We start from the raw sequence: 19,195 nt of genomic DNA, 5'->3' as shown, positions 1-19,195 counted from the left end.
TTAAAATAATAATACAAGTAAAATAGGAGTCTCTCTAAAAGATGGTGAAATGAGATGGACATTATTATCCCAAGTACATGTATGAAGACACGAATGGTGTGACTCTGTGTACAATCAGAGTCATGAAAAATTGTGCTCTATATGTGTACTATGAATTGAAATGCATTCTGCTGTCATGTATAACAAATTAGAATAAATAAATAAATTTAAAGAAAAACAAGAGTCTCTAAGAAAAAGTCATTTTGTCCTTTCTCTCATCCACTGTGATTTGTCTTGAATGTGACTGTATTGCTGGAGTTTTGGCAGCCATCTGACAAGCACAAACAATTGGACAAAAAAGTGAGATGCTAAGGAAGGAAGATGCGAGGAAGGTAGGGCAGAGGGAACAAAAGAGCTTCGGTCCTTGATAACACCCTTGAATTGCTGAGCCAGCCTTGGACCACACACCTCCAGAACGCTAATTGAGATATTGGCATATTATGGTCTACAGGGAAAATTCAAGAACTAAGGATTATTTTTACATTTTTCAAAGGCTGATTAAAAAAAAGGTGAATGAAAAACAGAGACTGATTGGGGCTCACAAAACCAAAATGTTTATTAAGTTACTCTTTACAGAAAAAAAAATTTGCCAATCCCCAACATAAACCACTTATACTGAAGGTCTTGTGATTGGAAATCCAAAGCAAGTACTCATACAAGTACTAATATCTTCATTTTACAATTACAGAAACTAATATTTGGTCAGTGAGATTAGAGAATTCTAATACAAATTTGTCATTATTTCCATTCATTAAAAAGTAAAGCCAAATTGAAGGTCCACAAAAGCACTTAACAAACTTTTTTCTCTTAGAGCTTCCAATAGTATTTCTACTACTGTTAGGCTTGATTTCACAAGTCAGAAAAGATAAAATCTTTGGTGAAATATAAAGCATGCAGTGAATATCTTCAAAGGAGAATCCACTATCTGGATCATTACCGCATTTTCTGCAATAGGAAAACAAACCTAGGGACCCCATGGAGAAGGCACTGCAGAAAAACACCACATAAACAGACTCACTGGGGTGATAAATTGCCTCTCCTACTGCTGAGATGGTTCTTGCACTTCCTGCTGATTCACTCAGAGCGAATCCTCAATGAAAAATATTCAAAGCTTTAACTCCATGTCCCATTAAGACTGCTGCTTTTCAGTGGGGCCAATACATTCAGTAGCACCTTGATAAAGGGTTTAAATATTGACAAAAGCTTATGAATACTGGGTGAATCATGTCCAGCAGAGGACATACAAAACCTGCCGTGGAAAGCCTATGAGTGCTGTTGAGAAGTTCCAATAAACACCCACTAACCATAGGGTCATGACAGTGAGTGGCTAGCAAGGTCAGGTTGGTTTTCTTCCTTCTTCCTTCCTTCCTTCCTTCCTCCCTCCCTCCCTTCCTCTTTCTTTCTTTCTTTCTTTTGTGCCTATCCTAGTACCTGTTACATGTAGGTGGTCAATAAGAAACACAGCCCCCAATCTAGACCCAATACTGGTTGTGCTTCAGCGTTGGGTTGGTTTGTCGGCAGAGCTTGATCATGTCGGGATCCAGGTTCATCCACGTCTCCCAAGGAGCACATCTTTCTGTTGGTTCAGCCACTGGAGAGGCCATCTGTTCACATGGAGGAGCCCTGAAAAGACTGGCTGGGGGACTGCTGGAGCTTTTCATGAGGGGTGTCACTGTGACGGTAGGAACTGTTATACTCCTTTCTGGCCTACAACTTGGGGTTGTGGGTTCTAGGTTGGCCTGGGGCTCCATAAGAGGTTTTGCCTTTTCTTTCCTCTGGCCCAGCAGCCAGACACACAAGGCCACCACAGTCACCATTAGCAGAAGGAATACTGCAGCCAAGGGTATAATGACGATCAGCGGGTAACTGCTTTCTCTGAGCTGAGTGGGTGCCCCAGAACTGGCTTTGGTAGCAGCTAGTGGCCAAATGCTAGTGGTAGGAGAGACCTTGTCATCCAAACTTGGCTCTTCACCACTGAAGGGTCCCCAGGGATCTGCTCTGTTCCATCTAGTCTGGGTCAGCTTCCCCAGAGTTTCCATCTGTGTCAGTGCCACGGGTCCTGAAGAAACCACAGGCTTTTTCTGCAAGAGAACTGAGGTCACGAGGTTATCACCAGTGACTAGTAAAGGAACATCTGATGTAAGAGTCTGCAAAAGCCAGGGGTCAAGTGGCTTGATGGTGAAGGGGAGATGACCGATTGCTGGCTGCACATGATCTGCCCTGAGTAAGAAAGTGAAGGAATCATTCAGTATATCAGTGCCTGATAGATTGGCATGTGGATCGAGCATCAATAGCCCTTGGTCAATGTCCCTCTGAGTGAATAGAGTTGCATCTTCCATTATGGTGCTGTGAATCACTCTTCGTATAAGTCTTGCGTGGACAGGGGGTTCTGTCACTTCAAATTTGGGATCACTGTTAGTCATGTTAGCAAGCTCAGTAGCATCAAGGTCCTTTCTTCTCAGCTGATGAGTCACCCTGTTGGCAATTTTCAGATTTGATGTAACCCTCAATAACGGCTGCACTCTGATACCCAGGGTTTGTCCTGTCAGGTTGCATTCTGATGTAAACAGTGAAAACCGTAACTGGTCCTCTGAGGCCGTGAGGTTTGTCATGTGGTAGGAGAGTCTTCCTGAATCCAAATCCTCCTGTCCAAAGCCGGTGACCACCTGGTTTCCAATCAGCAGGTGCCCATGTTGGAGAGGCCATGTTATTCGGTAAATGATCTGGGGACTCCTTCCATTTGTCACTGCTGACAGGTGAGCATTGGTGATGGGGACAGTTGTCTGGCCTTGTGGGACAAGAAGGTCTGTGAGGTTCATGAGGGTGATGGAAATGGGAATGACGTCCAGGTGGAAGAGTTTGTAGAGAGGGCGGTGTTCACCATCAGTCACACTGAAGTAAAACACTCCAGAGGACAGGCTTCCATCTTGTGTAAACCACACCTGAGAGTTATCGATGTCAGCTTGGGTGAATTGATGAACAGGTGTGTCTGGAGGGTAAGTCATTGCCAAAAAGCCATTATTGGGGTTACGGATGATCGTATATCTGATCTCATCTGGAGGGCTGTCTAGATCTTCCACTTTTAGGACTTCAGGTCCCACAACCAACCTACTGCCTTGCAGAACTTTCAACCGAAGTCCTTTTGTCTTTAATTCAGGTGCCTGGTCATTCACAGGAGTGATGGTGATGTTAAACATCTCCTCAATAAAGTCAGCCTCCGGCTTGGTGACAGACTTATGCTTTTCATTTGACCAAACAGCAAAGGTGAAACTATCAGCCAGTGTTTCAGAGTCATCGTGAAGGTATGTGATTCTAAGTTTATTAATTAGAGACTGGGAGAAATTAGGTTTTCCTTTGGTAAGGTTTCTTTCTCCAACCATAATGGTTCCATGATAAGGAAGAGATATAATCTGGAACCAAATTTCATAGGAAGAACGCTGAGATTCAGGTAGTTTAAATAAGAGGTTGGAAGCATCTAACTTAGATTGGTCAATTAGAACTTTGTCTCCCTCTTTTACAGCAGCTCCTGTTAAAACATAAAGAACAAAGTGATATCTCATTAGAACATTCAGATGATGGCTGTAAATCACTTTCTCCTACTAGATTATTCTAAACACTTTGTTGTTTCTGTACCTAAATTAACATTTCTACCCAAAGCATGTGAAAAAAAAATGAATTTTAAATACAAACCCACAGGTACACAATTAGGAAAACATTTCAGGCAAGTAAGCCCTAAAACTTTAGATTCACTTACTAAATGGTAATTTCCTAACTTATCTACTACTGGACTTTCTCTTGCTATGGAAATAAATGCAGCTTTCAATACCTCTTTCCTTTCAAAAATTTACTTAAATTGTCATTTTCATTTCCTATCAACAGTCTTCAGTCACGGGCATTGTGAAGTCCCCTTTCAGAGGTATAAATAAAATTCTTTAAAGCCAAGTTGCCATCCTTTCCCCAATACAGCCATTAAAGTTATGAGAGGAAATAGAAGAGGCTCAGAGAAAGAGGACATATAACAAAATAACAGATTGTTATAACTGTATTAGTTTTATTTCAAAGGTTGGCATCATAGCATTGACAAAAGTGAAAGATTTGTTTCCAAATTGTTCCTATTTTAATATAGGTAAGGTACTGACCATATCCTGTAGCATTACCTGTGTTTGCGAGCAGGCAACTCTGCCGACCAGGCTCATGAATTTCATATGAAATGCTAATGCGGAACTCCCTGGGGCCTAGAGCTGCTGCTGGTGGGGAGGATGCTATGAATGTGAAAGAGTCTTCTGCAGTCCAGCCTGTGTTCACACGATCCACATGCTGGTATAATATCAGCCCTTCACTTACCTAGACAAACAGTAAGAAAAATTATCCCCTAGCTTCCAGGATGATGCAAGGATTAATATGTAACCTACCTGGAGGACATAATATCTTCTCATGGCTTACTCTATTCAGGCTCAAGTAATTGCACGTATCCATGTAAAGCAGGGACATAGAAAAGGTGGTAACTTGTTTTCCAAATCAAGGGGATTCTAAACTTAAGTGGGTCTCATTAGTGCCCAGGTCAAAACTGCCCAGGATAAACTATCATATAATGTACAGAACTATTGAGTCTACTGCATCAGTCAATATTTGAAGTAGAGAAGTCTGGCTTTCTGAATATGTATTGCTCTGGCTCAGTGCTAGTTTAGTGGATATATATACAGAACCAGAGTTCTAGGAAGTGAGTGTCTATGGAAGGTAAGCTCCTTGTCCCAGAGTGCCCCAAAACTGTTGGTGAGGAGATTCTTGTTCCTTACACTATTCAAGGATGAGGCAAGGATGGTGTCATTGGGGGATTTTAAATGAGGATGAGAAATCACCATCTCTCCACGTTTCCTCAGAAAGGAACAGATTGCTTATGAGAAATTGAATTACTCTGATTAAAAGTAATCCAATTTGGATTGGAAATTGGAAACTCTATTATCCTCTTCAAAGATGGTCATTTCTGGTACTAATAGCAACTCAGCTCCACAGCAGTTTCTGGGAAATGAGTCCTACCATTTCTATTCCCAGCTTCAGATTTGTGACAAAAGATTGGTCATAAACCTATTCCTCCTCCCAGAAACAGGAGATTGTGCCATGGATTTTGGACCTGAGGATGTTCCGAAAAGGTTCCTGTTCTGCTTCATAAGGCTAAGAATAATCCAATTTCTTTATTTTTAAAAATATTTTTAGTTGTAGATTGACACAATACTCTTATTTATTTATTTTTATAAGGTGCTGAGGATTGAACCCAGTGCCTCCACATGCTAGGCAAGCACTCTACCACTGAGCTACAATCCCAGCCCAAGAAATCCAATTTCTTATAACTGTAAGTAAACTAGTATTTTAACCAGGAGGAAAGATTTTCTTGGAAACTGGTCACTCTTGTCCATTAGTACTTAGATGTAAGTAACAATTAGCTTTCCTAAACACACACACACACTCACACACTCACAAACACATATGTATGTATGTATGTATGTATATATATATAATTATTGAAATAATAAAATGTGCCAAGGAAAATAACTGGAGAAGAGTCCTAGACATGGTTTATATTTCAAGAGTCTAGTGGAGGAGAAGTCTCATCAAAATTCTATTTTTGAAGAAGCACTTCAAGAGTGAGAAATGAAATGTCAAAAACCAGTTGACTCATTTTGCACTGGAGAGTGAGAGAATTGAATCAGAGGGATTTTGAGCATCTGGATTTTTAAGACTGGATAGAAAGTGCTGAAGTGAAGGGGAATAAGAATGACTGTGGGATTCCCACTTGCCAGTCACACCCTGAAGGAGGACTGCAGGGGAATAGAGTCTTTAATGTTGAGAAGAGGGTTTTAGCCTCTCCAGCTTCAGGAGCCGGATTCTAAGGGCTATGTATGTGAGCATGCAGGTTTGCAGGTGGGTATGTGTGTGTGTGTGTGTGTGTGTGTGTGTGTGTGTGTGTGTCTCATCAGGAAAGGGCCCAGAAAGGGAGAAGGAGGCCAGGACTTGATGAGACAAAAAGTATGGAGTGAACCTGAGGAGAGAAGGATCTCAGAAAAGGTTGGGGATTTGGTCACCTCAAATGGAAAAATGGCCTTAGGAACAGCTTCCAACAGCTCTACATATTTCCACTGTATTAAAAACGGATGGATAAGCCACTTAGCTGAATACCTGAGCTCTGGGATTAAGAAGGGGAGGGGAGGTTTTTATCCTCTGAATTTACATTAGCCCAGATATTTTCCTCTTTTAAGAAAGGGTCTTTCTGGAATAACATTAAAACCAATTTAGAATTCCAACTAAGAAACATAGTAGGAAAACAATATGAGAAAAATCACCATTTGACAACTATAACAGCCATAATGTTTTAGGCAAGATCCTAAAATGATTGCTAAAATAGGCTAAAGCATGATGAGAAAGAGGATTTTTAAATGGTTACAAAGTGTCTCCTCAAGACACTGATTTATCACAATAGGGAGAAAAGCACTTGCTCAATGGAGAAACCCAAAAGGCAGTGCTCCACCAAGCAATGAATAGATGTCTTCACTCCCTGACAGAGCCAACATCAAAGCTTGCTGGTAGGAAACTCTGAGAAGAACCAACCAGCTCCCATGGCATTCCTGCCCAGAATGCACATGATGAATGTGATCACAAGGAAACATCAGATAAAATATCAGATAAGATCAAACTCAAGGGCATTCTACAGAGAACTGGCCTGTAGTCTTCAAAAAAATTTTTAAAAAGGCAAGATCATAAAAGACAATATAATAGAACTGAGAAGAACTGTTTCTACTTATTAAAGGAGACTAAAGAAACTTGACAAAAAATGCTATGTTTCATGCTGTGTGTAATTTCTCTTTTGCTATAAAGGACACTTACTAAAACAATTTGGGAAATTTGAATAAGATCTATAAATTATATATTAGTATTATAGCAATGTTAATTTCACAATTGTGAAAATTATACTGTGGTTATACAAGAGAAAACCTTGTTTTTAGAAATTGTACATTGAGGTATTTAGAAGTAAAGAGGCATATCAGCTACAGGCTCTCAAAATTCCAGGAGAGAGAGAGAGAGAGAGAGAGAGAGAGAGAGAGAGAGAGAGAGAGAGAAATGGATGTGGGGAGAGAGAGGAAAAAAAATAAAAAATTAATTGTGGTTTAAAGCTAACTTATAGGAAATATGGACAAACTGTATGAGACTTCTTTGTACCTTTTTGCAATTGTCCTATAACTTACTACACAATACAAAGTTAAAGAAATAATTTCTAAAGGAACTCCTGTAGTGTTTTACTATATCAGCTTCAAGAAAGTACCAATAGGGATTCCTATTCTCTGATGACCCACATATGCAAGGGACAGGGACCAACCCACAATGCCTTGGGGACTCTAAAATCAATAAGTGTTTTGTTTTGTTTTGTTCCCTATCCGGAGTTAGTCTATCCCCTTCCTCCCAAAACTACCTCCCACTCCCACAGCCTCAAACTTGGGCTAACAAGGCTGTCATCCTGTGTCACCCAGGAATGGGTAGATGTGGTTCCAAATCTTAGAACTTCTCAGAGTAATGCTTTTATTTGAAGGGACAATATTACAAGATCCATAGATGGCAGAGATGTAAACCTTCTGTATCTCAGATTGTTGATTTCTAAGGAACCACAAAGAACTTTTGTCAGATACTAAAAAGGGATTTGACTCTAAGGACAGGGCCCTACTGACCTTTCTGTGATGCATTAAAGTTTACAGCTGAGAGGCTGCTGAAAGTTTAGAGAAGTTGGGAATGGATGGACCCTTGCCCTCGCCCCATTGCAGGGCTGGTTGGTAGCACAGCTGGGGACAGAAGCCACATCTCCCACATCTCCAGGCACTCATGAGAGCTTTCTTATATAGTACTTTACTGAGAGGAACTCTTTGGCTCCAACTGCTTGAATTACTGCTCTTATTCCTCTAAGGAAGAAAAGGACACTTAATATGAAAATGAAAGCAGAAGAGTGTAGTAGATTTTGAGCCTTGGATCAATGAGAGTTAAATTCAAATATAAATGCAAGTAATTTTCAGCTCTGTGGTCTGCATGCCACTCATTTAACCTCTCTGGACCTCCGTCTGTGCATTAAAATACAGAATAATGTCTTTTAGATGTGCATTTAATCTAATTGGCTTATAACAATATCAGTGCTCAAAATGGCAGGCCTTGGGCCTTCTAGGTCTTTCTAAAAAGTGTCTTGAGTCCTCACTGACCAGTTAGTTGCTCACTGGGACATGCGGAGATTCTAGTTAAGATGGAAGGCTATACTCATTTTTTGTAGTGAATCCCTGCACGAAGATATTAGGCAATCTGAAAGTCCTAAAACATGTATAATAAAATAAATATTTTTTCTCATAAAAATGAGAATTTGTAGAATTTGTAGGCTGAAGTTGTTGGCACAAATTCTGGAAGCTTAGTTCTAGCTCCTTTGTAATTAAGTATTTGTTTACCATTCTACTACTGGGCATTTCAATAAATATTTGTTTAATGAAAAAAATAAACTGCTTTTTACAACATTTTACGAAATTTAATTAGAAAGTATATATATTTATAATCATTAAGCAGTGGAAATAAGGCAATCCAGGATATTTCTTACACATGGAAAAATTAACAAAAACACATGAAAATACCTAAGTTTTATTGAACCCTAAATACAAAGTCCAGGCATTCTACAAGGCACTTAACGTAACTCATTTTATTTCTTTTCTTTTGGGTGACACTAGGGATTGAGCCCAGAGATACTCTACCACTGAGCTATATCCCCAGCCCCTTTCTAAATTTTATTTGTTAGGGCCCACTTCACAGATTTGAAAAAAACATGACTCAGAAAATGTAAATAAACAATAAATGGGACAGCCTAGTTTTGAACCTAGTCCTATGTAACTCCAGAGTTCATGCTTTTCCCACTAAGAGTTGCATTCACAGTCAGTGAGCTTTTAGGCAAAAAAGAACTTCCCAAGATAAGCTCTCCAACTTCAAGGAGACGAGTAATTGGGGAAGTCAGTGGGTAAGGATGACGAAGGCAGACAAATACTACTTTGTGGTCTGGCCTGGCCAGAACAGTCAGTATCAGCCAGAGGTTGTCCAGACTTGTAAAGATTCAAAGAAATAGTTCATTCTATAGACTTTATTTGTTATAAGTGGCAAAATTAAAGAAAGGTAGCATTCCAGTTCTTCTACAAGAGGGCCATTTTTTAAATCATAAGACACAAGGAGGAAAAGGGTGGGATGGAAGGAAAAGGATTTTTTCACTGGGGATCATTCCTGTTTCAAGGCCTTCTAGGTACCTAGCAGATACCTGTGTGCATGAGGCTAAGTTTTTTAAACCTGAATCCAGAGAGCTAAGGTCATGTGATTGTCCTTGGATGAATCCAGTGAGCAACAGAAGCTCAGATACACCATGTGTAATGGAGTCACCGTGTCATGGAATCTGACAATTTCTTTTCTTTTGGGTGATACTGGGGATTGAACCCAGAGATGCTCTACCCCTGAGCTATATCCCCAGCCCCTTCTAACTTTTATTTTTAGACAAGTTCTCACTAAGTTGTGGGAGCAGCCTCAAACTTGTGATCCTTCTGCCTCAGCTTCCTGCGGTGCTGGGCTTCTAGCACCCGGCTTGACAATGTTTTTCTTTTTTCCTAAAGACATTTTATAGGTCCGTGGACAGGACTGAGTGTAGAAGAATGGAATAGTCAAACATGGCCAAAAGACAGGGCTGGAATACTCAAGAGAATATCTTCACTCTGAGGGTCTTTCTAAATATAGCTCCTCAGGATCCTGATAAGAAACCCAGAGCACAGGTCTTTTATACTGATCCTTCCCATAGTGGGGCTTAAATGTCAAACATAGCTTTGAAATTCCAATTGGCAAACAGAGTAACCAAATTATCTCAGGGTCAGTCTAGGGATGGGGAGGGAGCGATAGAGACAGAATCCACCCACTTGGTTCCACAACACAACGGCTTTACCCAAAGTCCGTGTCTCTGGGTAGGATAGTGTCTGGCCAGAAGGAGCAAAGGAAAGAGGACTGATCCCCAAATTTCTATCTTGGGCAGGTTTTCTTTCTTTTATTTTTTTAATGTTGTAGTTGGACAGAATACTTTTATTTTATTTTTATGTGGTGCTGAGGATCAAACCCAGCGCCCTGTTTGTACTAGGTGAGTGCTCTAACTGCTGAGCCACAACCCCAGTCCCTTGGGCAGGTGTTCATAGGGAAAAGAAACTACAGAAAGCCAAACAATTCAAGAAGATAACGCCTCTAAGGTTCTGTGAGGATTAACAAAAAACCCCTAAAAGCTATCCTCCTGAAGGCACCAAGATCCTGTGCTCCTGAAAGGTGAGCTCAGAGGATGACTCCCCTCTGTGTGCTCTTTGTCTTTCCCACCAGGACTGGCCCCTTGTGGCTGCAGAAAACAGCCTGGTCACAAAGTTTCCAAAAGAGATCAGAAGTCCAGGACAGCTCAGGGTGCCAAGGGTTAGAGAGTTCCCAGGTATCAGGTTAAATAACTCAGGCTGGGTTAAGACCCAGGAGTGATTACACCACTGGGAATGGGTAGAAGCCATTTCAGGAAACCTGAGTTCCTAAATGGTTCTGTCTTCTCAAAGAAAGAGCCAACAATTCTCACAGACAGAATCATCTCTGGTTATTCAAAGTCTTTGGGCCAAGACCCAGCAGTTATTTCCAGTTCGAACAATGAGCAGGTGACTAGGTAACAGCACAATAATTATTACACATGGAAAAACACTCTCTGTGTAATTCAGTGACTTGTAATGGCAAAAACAAGATTGCTGAAACAACAACTACAACAAAAGAACTGGCAGAAAATGTCCACAATGACTACTGAGTCTAGCGCCATTGAGCTAGGGGTCCCAATTAAGCAGAGGTAGGGGTGAGGTAGATTAATTAATAACAGGAGACACTGATCCCTCCCCGATAAGCAAATTCAGGGACCAAATCTTAATGAGCCATTAAGTTGATTGCATTCACCATTAAGTAGTAATAAATTAATTTCTATCCCATGGGGAAGGTGTTCACCATTTCTTAAAAATTTTAAGTGTTGTCTGGAGCAATAAACCCAGGTTCTGGGAGAAGTAATTTAGACATATTCATAACCCAGAAATGATTGTATAATTTTCTAAATGTGGTTCTGGGAACCTGTATCTGTGTGGCAGCAGTAGGCAGAGACTAAGATGGATGAGCTCCCATCCACAACAGCACAATAACCAAAATGCAATTACTGGCTTTGTGGAAAGAGGCCAGGCATCATAAACGTCAACCCCGGAACACTTTGCTTTTTAATGACTCTAAATTATCTCAACAAGCACTGGAATGAAAATCACTCAATTAGCTTACAACTCTACTTGGAAGAGCTCAGTGCTTTATAAAATTAGATTCTTATTTTGTCCATATACCCTTTAAAAGGAACAATCATTTCTCTAAATCTGTTTTTTTAAAAAAGCTGTCATTTAATTTTAAAATCTGATGATTTACTCTCTTGGAATGCTCATGTTTAATCCTTCAGGAGCAGATTTTCAGCAAAAGTTTCTGTGGTTTATCTTTTTTCCATCTAGACAGATATAATATGGCAAATAGCAGGAAGGTTACTTATATATCTTGGTAGGCTGACACGGTATGGTTTTTAAAAAACGGTGAATTTATTCTGGAATAAGAAAATATTTTTGAGCAATAACATAACAAAATTTTTCCTCCTGATTGTTTTGCCAAAGTATGATATTAAGCACACTAGAGCCAAAATTTCTTTCATAAGTTATTTCTATCCAAAGTCACTGATTAAAATGTTCATTTTCAATTATCCATCATAAGCAAGAAAGAGGGTGTGTTTTATGATAGAGTAGTTTTGCCTCCCCTACTGGAGGGGACACATGGAGAAATGGGAACAATTTCAGGGACAGGTGTGAAAGAGCATGTAACCATCAGTCGCCTAAAACACTCCTGCAATTGTCTCTTGTGATTAGAAAAACTGGCCTAGGAAGCCAAACCTAAATCAAATCCATTTGATAACTTAACACTTTCAGAGCTGAACTTATCATATATTTAATTGGTTCCCAAGCACTCCCTTTTTTTTTTGCCAAAAAGACTGAAGAAGTTATGAAAGTGCATAGTACATTAATGTGTGTTAATAAGTATCTTCACTGAATATCTTGGAGAAAAGTACCCCTACCACCTCCAGGGCTGGGGATGGAACCTAGGGCCTCATACATCCTGGGCCAGTGATCTACGTCTGAGCTATGGTCTCCAACTCAAGAAAAAAGCATTTGATCCTCTTCACTACCTCCATAACCTGTCTCCATCAATTCTTTTTTTTTGAGGGGGCGGGGTGAGTACCAGGGATTGAACATAGGGGCACTTGCCCACTGAGCCACATCCCCAGAACTATTTTGTATTTTATTTAGAGACAGAGTCTCACTGAGTTTCTTAGTGCCTCACTTTTGCTGAGGCTGGCTTTGAACTCATGATCCTTCTGCCTCATGCTCCAGAGCCACTGGGATTATATGTGTGCACGACAGTGCCCAGCCTACATCCCTTCTTTTATTTCCCAAAATTGTCTGGGTAATAAATCTGAGTCATCATAAAATGGTTGGGAGCTAATCTGGGTCATATTGACAGAAGACATAAAACTGCAGACTTTAGGAAAAGATAACACATTCCATATGCCTGTGAAAACGGAGACAGGATCTGGAAAGGGCAACACCAGGAAGACAAGAAATTTCTTCCTCTTCCCAAGTCACAAATAAAAATGTCCATTTTGACCACACAAGCCAACCAGAACTGGAATGCCTTCAGATCAGCACTCGTTGTGCTATATTTTCAGGTGATGATCTGCTTTTACTCAGGAATTTAATATTTTAATACTTTCTCATTTTATTTTTAATAATAAGCATGTATTATATTTTTATATTCAGAAAACAATGCACATACTGAAACATCAAAATGAGCCACTACCCTGAAGGAGTCAGAGTTTACATTTTGTTTTCTATCCCTCCAGAATTCTCTCTGCATATTCTCTCCCCTACCTACATTACCTATGTTTTTTAGGATGGCTGAAGTGGGAAGAGAGTCAGGGTTTTCCAGTGACATGCAGAGGAAAGTTAACAAAACACATCCTGTTAAAATGACTCAACTTGGCAGCAGCAGCTCTTGGTTGCTCCTATGAAGAGTCCTTCCACCATGTCTTTTTTTCTCTGACCACCACTGTGGAACTCTCCCAGCCCCAGGCCTTATTCCTCCTCCAGCCTGTGCACCATGCAAAGATAGAGTATACAATCCCTGCACGGGGCCTCTTAGGTATTTCTGAGCCCTCTCCTCTCATCCTCCCTTGGGGACATGAATTCAAGAACAACCAGGTACTCTCCCCAAAAGGAAACAATAAATGGGTTATAAGGTGAAGCAAATGTCATTCTCCTCTGACAACCTCATTTCCATTCACTAAATTACTGTAGCACATTAAAGTAAACACACTGGCCAATCCAGCGTCCCAGAAAATTGCCTTCCCTTGGGAAATTAGGCTTTTAGCTACTAGGAGAAAAAAGGGACTTTTCATATTTCCAAGAACAAAAGATAATAACATCAGCCTTAGCTACCATTTAATTAGTGTTTGCAATTCTCATAATTTTCTATTACCATTCATTTTTATTATCAGTTGGACTTTCTCATACCAGAAGCAGGGCTGAGACACCATAGACAGAGTCTCTAGTTTTACCCGCTGCCCCAGCTGATCCATGTGGTCAGTCTAGCTATCCACCTTATACAGCTGCTCGCTGGTAACCAAGAGACAGGCTGTTCCTTTAATGCAGCCTGCATGACTACCCCACTGGACCTTATGCCCCACATAGACTGAGAAAATATGCCACGGTAACCACTTTTCAGTCACTCTGTGACCTCTTGGAATTTACATCTGCCTGCTTTAAACCCACCAATTAAAATTCCCTTAGGAAACCTGTTTGGAAGACTCTGAACATAGCAGAAGCATTGGGGTCCTTTTCCTTCTTCGTGAGCTTTTTGCATCTATAGCTTCTGGGTGTGCCATATACTCCCCAGGACCTATAAGTAATAAAATTTCTATTTCCATCTAGTATCTCTCCTAATCATGGGAGAGGTGCTCTCCATTTAAAGACCCTAACACATCTATTACCTGTCTTATTCCACATTTAAACACCAGGAGGAAAGCAGGGCTTTGTTGACAGGAGCTTGACTTAAGAGTTGAGTCCCTGAGTTCAAATCCTGTCTCTGCTGCTTAAAAACTGTGACCTGTGGGCAAGTTGTATAAACTTCTAGTGGTTTACAATCTGAGTCTCTAAATGGGGAAGCAATACATTAGAAAGCTTAGAACATTGCTTAGTGCATAGTGAATGATCAAAATGGTTTCAATGATCATTACTATTATATTTCCCATTTTACAGATGAGAAAACTGAGGTTTAAAAGAGATGTAATTTGACGTTAAAGGTCAGTCACTCATAGTGCTCAGTCACTAGTTGTCAGCAGTAAACATCTAATAGGTGACAGATTTTGAAATTAGAAGCTCTCTCTACATACCACTTGCCCAAAATGCAGAAAGCATGAGCTGCTGTGCTGTATTTCTATAGGCTGCAAATATATATGATATATTGTTTTAGGGAAAAAGGAATTGTCATATCCAGAGTGTGCCTTGTGTAAAAAGCCTGATACACAGTCTTTGTACCCAACCCTGCATACAACACAACAATCTCTCCTTTGTCTTTTGAGTCAAAACACTGGACCAGGCACTGTGTAGCTGTGTCTGCTCAGAAGAGGAAAGGGCTGTGCAGTCAGAAGCCGGTTTATTAGGGAAGGAAGGTGGAACTCCTCACTCACCACTCCTGACTTGCAGGGTGGTCAAGTTGTGCTTTGAGCTGGAGCCTGCTCCTGTCTCCACAGGGACAAAGGGCCCTTCATTTCAGGAGCCCCAGCAGGATGCTTCAACAGTTCTGTCCAACACCTGTCCTTGCTGTGTTTTTCTGGTTACTTGCCTCTTTGTTCGTAAAGGAGAAGAAATTACAAGGGGAAAAATATGAGACCGTCATGTAATGACATTTTAATCAATCAAAAGTTTGCTTATCCTGAGGCCTTATATCTAGCTTGAGGTATTAATTTCCTGTGTACCAATATGTTGTACTGTTAAAGGTGGTTTATTTTCACAGGAAAATGTACTCTGACTTCCATTATTATAAACAGTTTCGGATTACCAGGCTAGTCTACTGAGGGAGATTGTCTTACTATCCCAATCATTCAGTGCCCCTTCCCTATAAGATTAAATTTCTACATCCCGTTGACATCAGGTTAGCTCATGTGGCTTTCTTTAGCCAATGAAACGTGAGAACAGCTGACACTTTCGGTCACAAGCTGTAAATCATCACATGGTTCCACCATTACTTTTTTCTCTCTGCCACAAGTACAGTAATGTTCAAGAGACAGGCTGTTCCTTTAACTCAGGTCCTGGAACAAAAAAAAGACTGTACAGCAGACCCACAACCAACCATAATACAAGTAGGAAATATATTTTTATTATTGTAAGTCAATAAGATTTGGAAGTTGTTCTGTATTATAGCAATATCTAGTGGATTCTGGCTAAAGCCTATTTTGACTAAAATACCATATATTAAATAAAAAATAGTATATTTTTGCAATCAGAAGTCATTGCAAATAATGCTTGCAATGATCATAATCAAAATTAAAAAAAAAAAAAAGAAATCAGGACCAGAGCCAAGGCATCTCTACATAATTGATATAATTCTTATTAGTATTCAAAATGCAAACTGACCTCGGGCATGGGGCATGTTTTGATGCCTCTGGGCACATTCAGGTCCCCTACACAGTGTAATTTTCATCCTAATCCTTTTTTTCCCTCTCACAGAGTGCATCTGTGAACCAGAGAAACCATACTTCCTCTTTTTAGCAGCACATTCAGAGCTTTTGCTAGCCTCATGACCTGTTCCTTTAAATGCATCCCAGACAAAGGCAACTGCAAAGCAAAAGCCAAATTCAATCCTGCCACATTGTGTTGGAGAGAAAAGGCTCAAAGGTTAACAAAAGACCTACACTTTACTCTTGCTGTTTCCTCTAAACTGGATTGTGGATATTTTTATTCTTTAATCATGTAAATCTATAGCCAAATCGACTGTCAGATCCATGTATACACTATTTCAGAATGGGAAAAGAAAGTTGAAGAGCAAACAAGAGGAATGGATATAGTCAAGAATTCTATTTTGGAAACATAGACTTTCAGAGAATGAATTAACATAAAGAAAATATGTCTGGTCAATCCAGTTCCTGGCTGGAATATGAAAGAAAAAAAAAAAAAAACAAGAGTTTGAAGGCTTATCCATTTTAATAAGAAGGTAAAGAAGATATGTGGATGCTAGTATTGGTGATAAAGTGCAGTGAAGTTCGAAATAGCTCTGGATGCAGATTACAAACACAACACTCCCATTGGATTAGACAAAGGGGAATGAAGGGAAGGGAGGGGGAATGGGAAGGGGAAAGACAGTGGAATGAATCAGACATAACTTTCCTATGTTCATATATGAATACATGTCCAGTGAAACTCCATTTCGTGTACAAACACAAGAAAGGGAAATTACACTCCATGTATGTATGATATGTCAAAATACATTCTATGTCATATATGACTAAAAAGAAAACACACACATATTTATATGCCCATGTACACATTAAATTATGTAATGTATGTAATATCATATATTCATTATAAATCTACACATATATATCCTATAGGATTTACTCCACTAACTACACTTTGAATTTCCTTTTAAGTTAGTCTTTAATGATAAAAGGATCCCCTTTAAAAAATTTTTTTTTTTTAGTTGTAGGTGGACACATGCCTTTATTTTTATTTATTTATTTTTACATGGTGCTGAGGATTGAACCCAGTGCCTTACCCATGCTAGGCGAACTCTCTACCACTGAGCCACAACCCCTGCCCCAAAAGGATTCCTTTTTATTTATTAGACTCAGAGTTTAAGTGAGTAGTGTTTTCTGACAATTATGTCTCTTCTTGAACTCCTTACAAAGTGTCTGGTTTCACAGCTACAATGAGTAATGGCCTGGGCAGAGGGGCATGTCTGCTTGGATTAGTGGAATGAAGACAAATGAGAGGCCCACCCTGCACCCACGCTAAGCCCTGCTCACAGCACAGACTTCAGAACTCACCAGATATTGGGTAAAAACGGAAACCTTCTCTGTGCTGTTGTCAGAGTTCATTCTCAGCAACCTCCCAAGTCTAGGGGAACTTACAACTGTGAAAGTAATAGATCTGTTTCCTGCGTTGTCTACATCATTGGTCACAGCTTTCAGGTCATGAGGTGAAAGAGGCTTTACAGAACCTAAATAAAGATTAAAACGTGAGTGCAAGTATAAAACATAGGAAAGCTGCCGGTTAATGAAATAGTCTTTACAGACCCCTGACATATCTTTCAAGAGCACATGATTATAAAAGAAGGACTGAGGAATTCAGCTTGAAATTGAGCTGCCAGGGGCTAGTGATCCTTGAGGCATCTATTCATGGGCATGAGTGGCTACTGGAGACCCAGGAGAAATCAGCTTCTCCCCTCCCCTCCCTCAGCCCAGCCTCCGAGTCCAACTGATCCCTAGAGAAAGAAATCAATGCCAGGGCACGGATGGCCCCTTGGCTCAGCATATGTGAAGGAAAAGCAGATTGTGTGGTGCTGAGAACATAAGAGACAGCACCTCCCCTTGCAGGGTGGAGGGGTCCCAGTCTGATGGAGCTGCAGGTGCTCAATGGAGTGCCCTCCATCTGCTGATACCGGAAGGAGGAGTTGGCTCCGGATCAAACACCAGACGTGTCCACGCAGGAGCAAAGGACTGGGTGAGCGCCAACTGGGAAGAACTAGTGTCACATGGGTTTTGATGCTATTATACCTCATTGGTAACCATTGGCCAGAGAGGCTTGGGACACTCAGGCTAGAACAGTGTTTTTTCCAATGCTCTGTGGTAAAGGATCAACATTTTGTTCACATTCCAATAATTTTATAAAATACAATAAAAAATGTCACATTGTTATAAAAATTTCTAAACACTTCCTTTTGCTTTTCATTCTTATTTGCTCACAGACTAGAACATCCACGGACCACACTTGGAAAAGCAGAGTCTGAGTGAATTTCCCATTACTTTGCAGTGATTTAGAGAACATCCCAACCTTATAGGAGAGGAGGTATAAACCAGATTTACATCATTCTTCTGGCCAGAATCTTACCTCATCTCTTCTGTTTTAGCCCTTGCTAAAGGGTTTTTTAGCATTAGCCCTCTGAGAAGGCCCTTTATAATTTATGAAGTTGAATCGATCTTTCAGTAGTAACCAAGCTTCCTGGATGACATCTTTTTTTTTTTTTTTTTTTTGGCTTTCTTTATTTAGCCTTTATAATCTTAGAGACAAGGGCCACCAAATGTAGTGTTTAAACCACATTAGGCATTTGCAGGAAGTCAGTTTGAAGTCAGGACAGCTTCCAAACTTGCAAGGATTGTTTTGAGCCCTCAGTTTGGAGGGTCCATTTATTTCTTTCTTCTTTTTTTAATTTTTAAAAACTATTTATTTTTTTAGTTGCAGTTGGACATAATACCTTTATTTTATTTATTTTTACGTGGTGCTGAGGATCAAACCCAGGGCCTTGCACGTGCTAGGCAACCGCTGTATTGCTGAGCCACGATCCCAGCCCTGGAGGCTCCATTTAAATTACCTCATCCCCTTGAGATAAGCACTAGGTCATGGGGTTCGTGGGGATGAGGGTAGGTGAGTCTGTGAAAGCCAGCCTCAGGAACATAGTTCCACCACAAGTTTAGGTCTGCCTTGGCACAAGTTCGGTCGTTACAGAAAGCATCATGTGATGTTTGTAACTGTCTCCCACATCCCTTGTACTTCATGCTGCTGACATTTTTGTAGTCATTGCCACTTCCTGGTTTCTGGAGCCAAGATCAGGCAGGCCAAGAGGAGTCTCTGTGTCCCTGGTCAGTGCTATAAAGCTCTATTAGGGCCCTTCCTCTGTTTCCTGTCAAGGTGGGTCCTTCCTATCAAATGGATTATGTCCCTACATGTGTGGGTTCTGCGCACTCTAATATCCAACT

General features: G+C 40.3%; 1 protein-coding gene across 1 annotated transcript in view; it reads right to left on the bottom strand.

Moving 5' to 3' along the window:
• Positions 1–570: 570 nt before the first annotated feature.
• LOC114094986 (chondroitin sulfate proteoglycan 4-like) overlaps positions 571–19,195 on the bottom strand; it is a 67,329-nt gene continuing 48,704 nt past the window's right edge. The window contains exons 8-10 of the mRNA XM_027938139.3: positions 17,267–17,439; positions 4,197–4,383; positions 571–3,565 (exon numbers count right to left, since the gene is read on the bottom strand). Of these exons, the coding sequence (XP_027793940.2) occupies positions 1,512–3,565; positions 4,197–4,383; positions 17,267–17,439 (2,414 nt within the window). The 3' untranslated portion in view covers positions 571–1,511. The remainder of the gene's footprint in view (positions 3,566–4,196; positions 4,384–17,266; positions 17,440–19,195) is intronic.

This window comes from Marmota flaviventris, chromosome 5, assembly GCF_047511675.1.
Source record: "Marmota flaviventris isolate mMarFla1 chromosome 5, mMarFla1.hap1, whole genome shotgun sequence".
Classification (NCBI taxonomy): Eukaryota; Metazoa; Chordata; class Mammalia; order Rodentia; family Sciuridae; genus Marmota; species Marmota flaviventris.
Note: the sequence above shows the minus strand (reverse complement) of the source record. Positions and strands in the feature narration are given on the sequence as shown.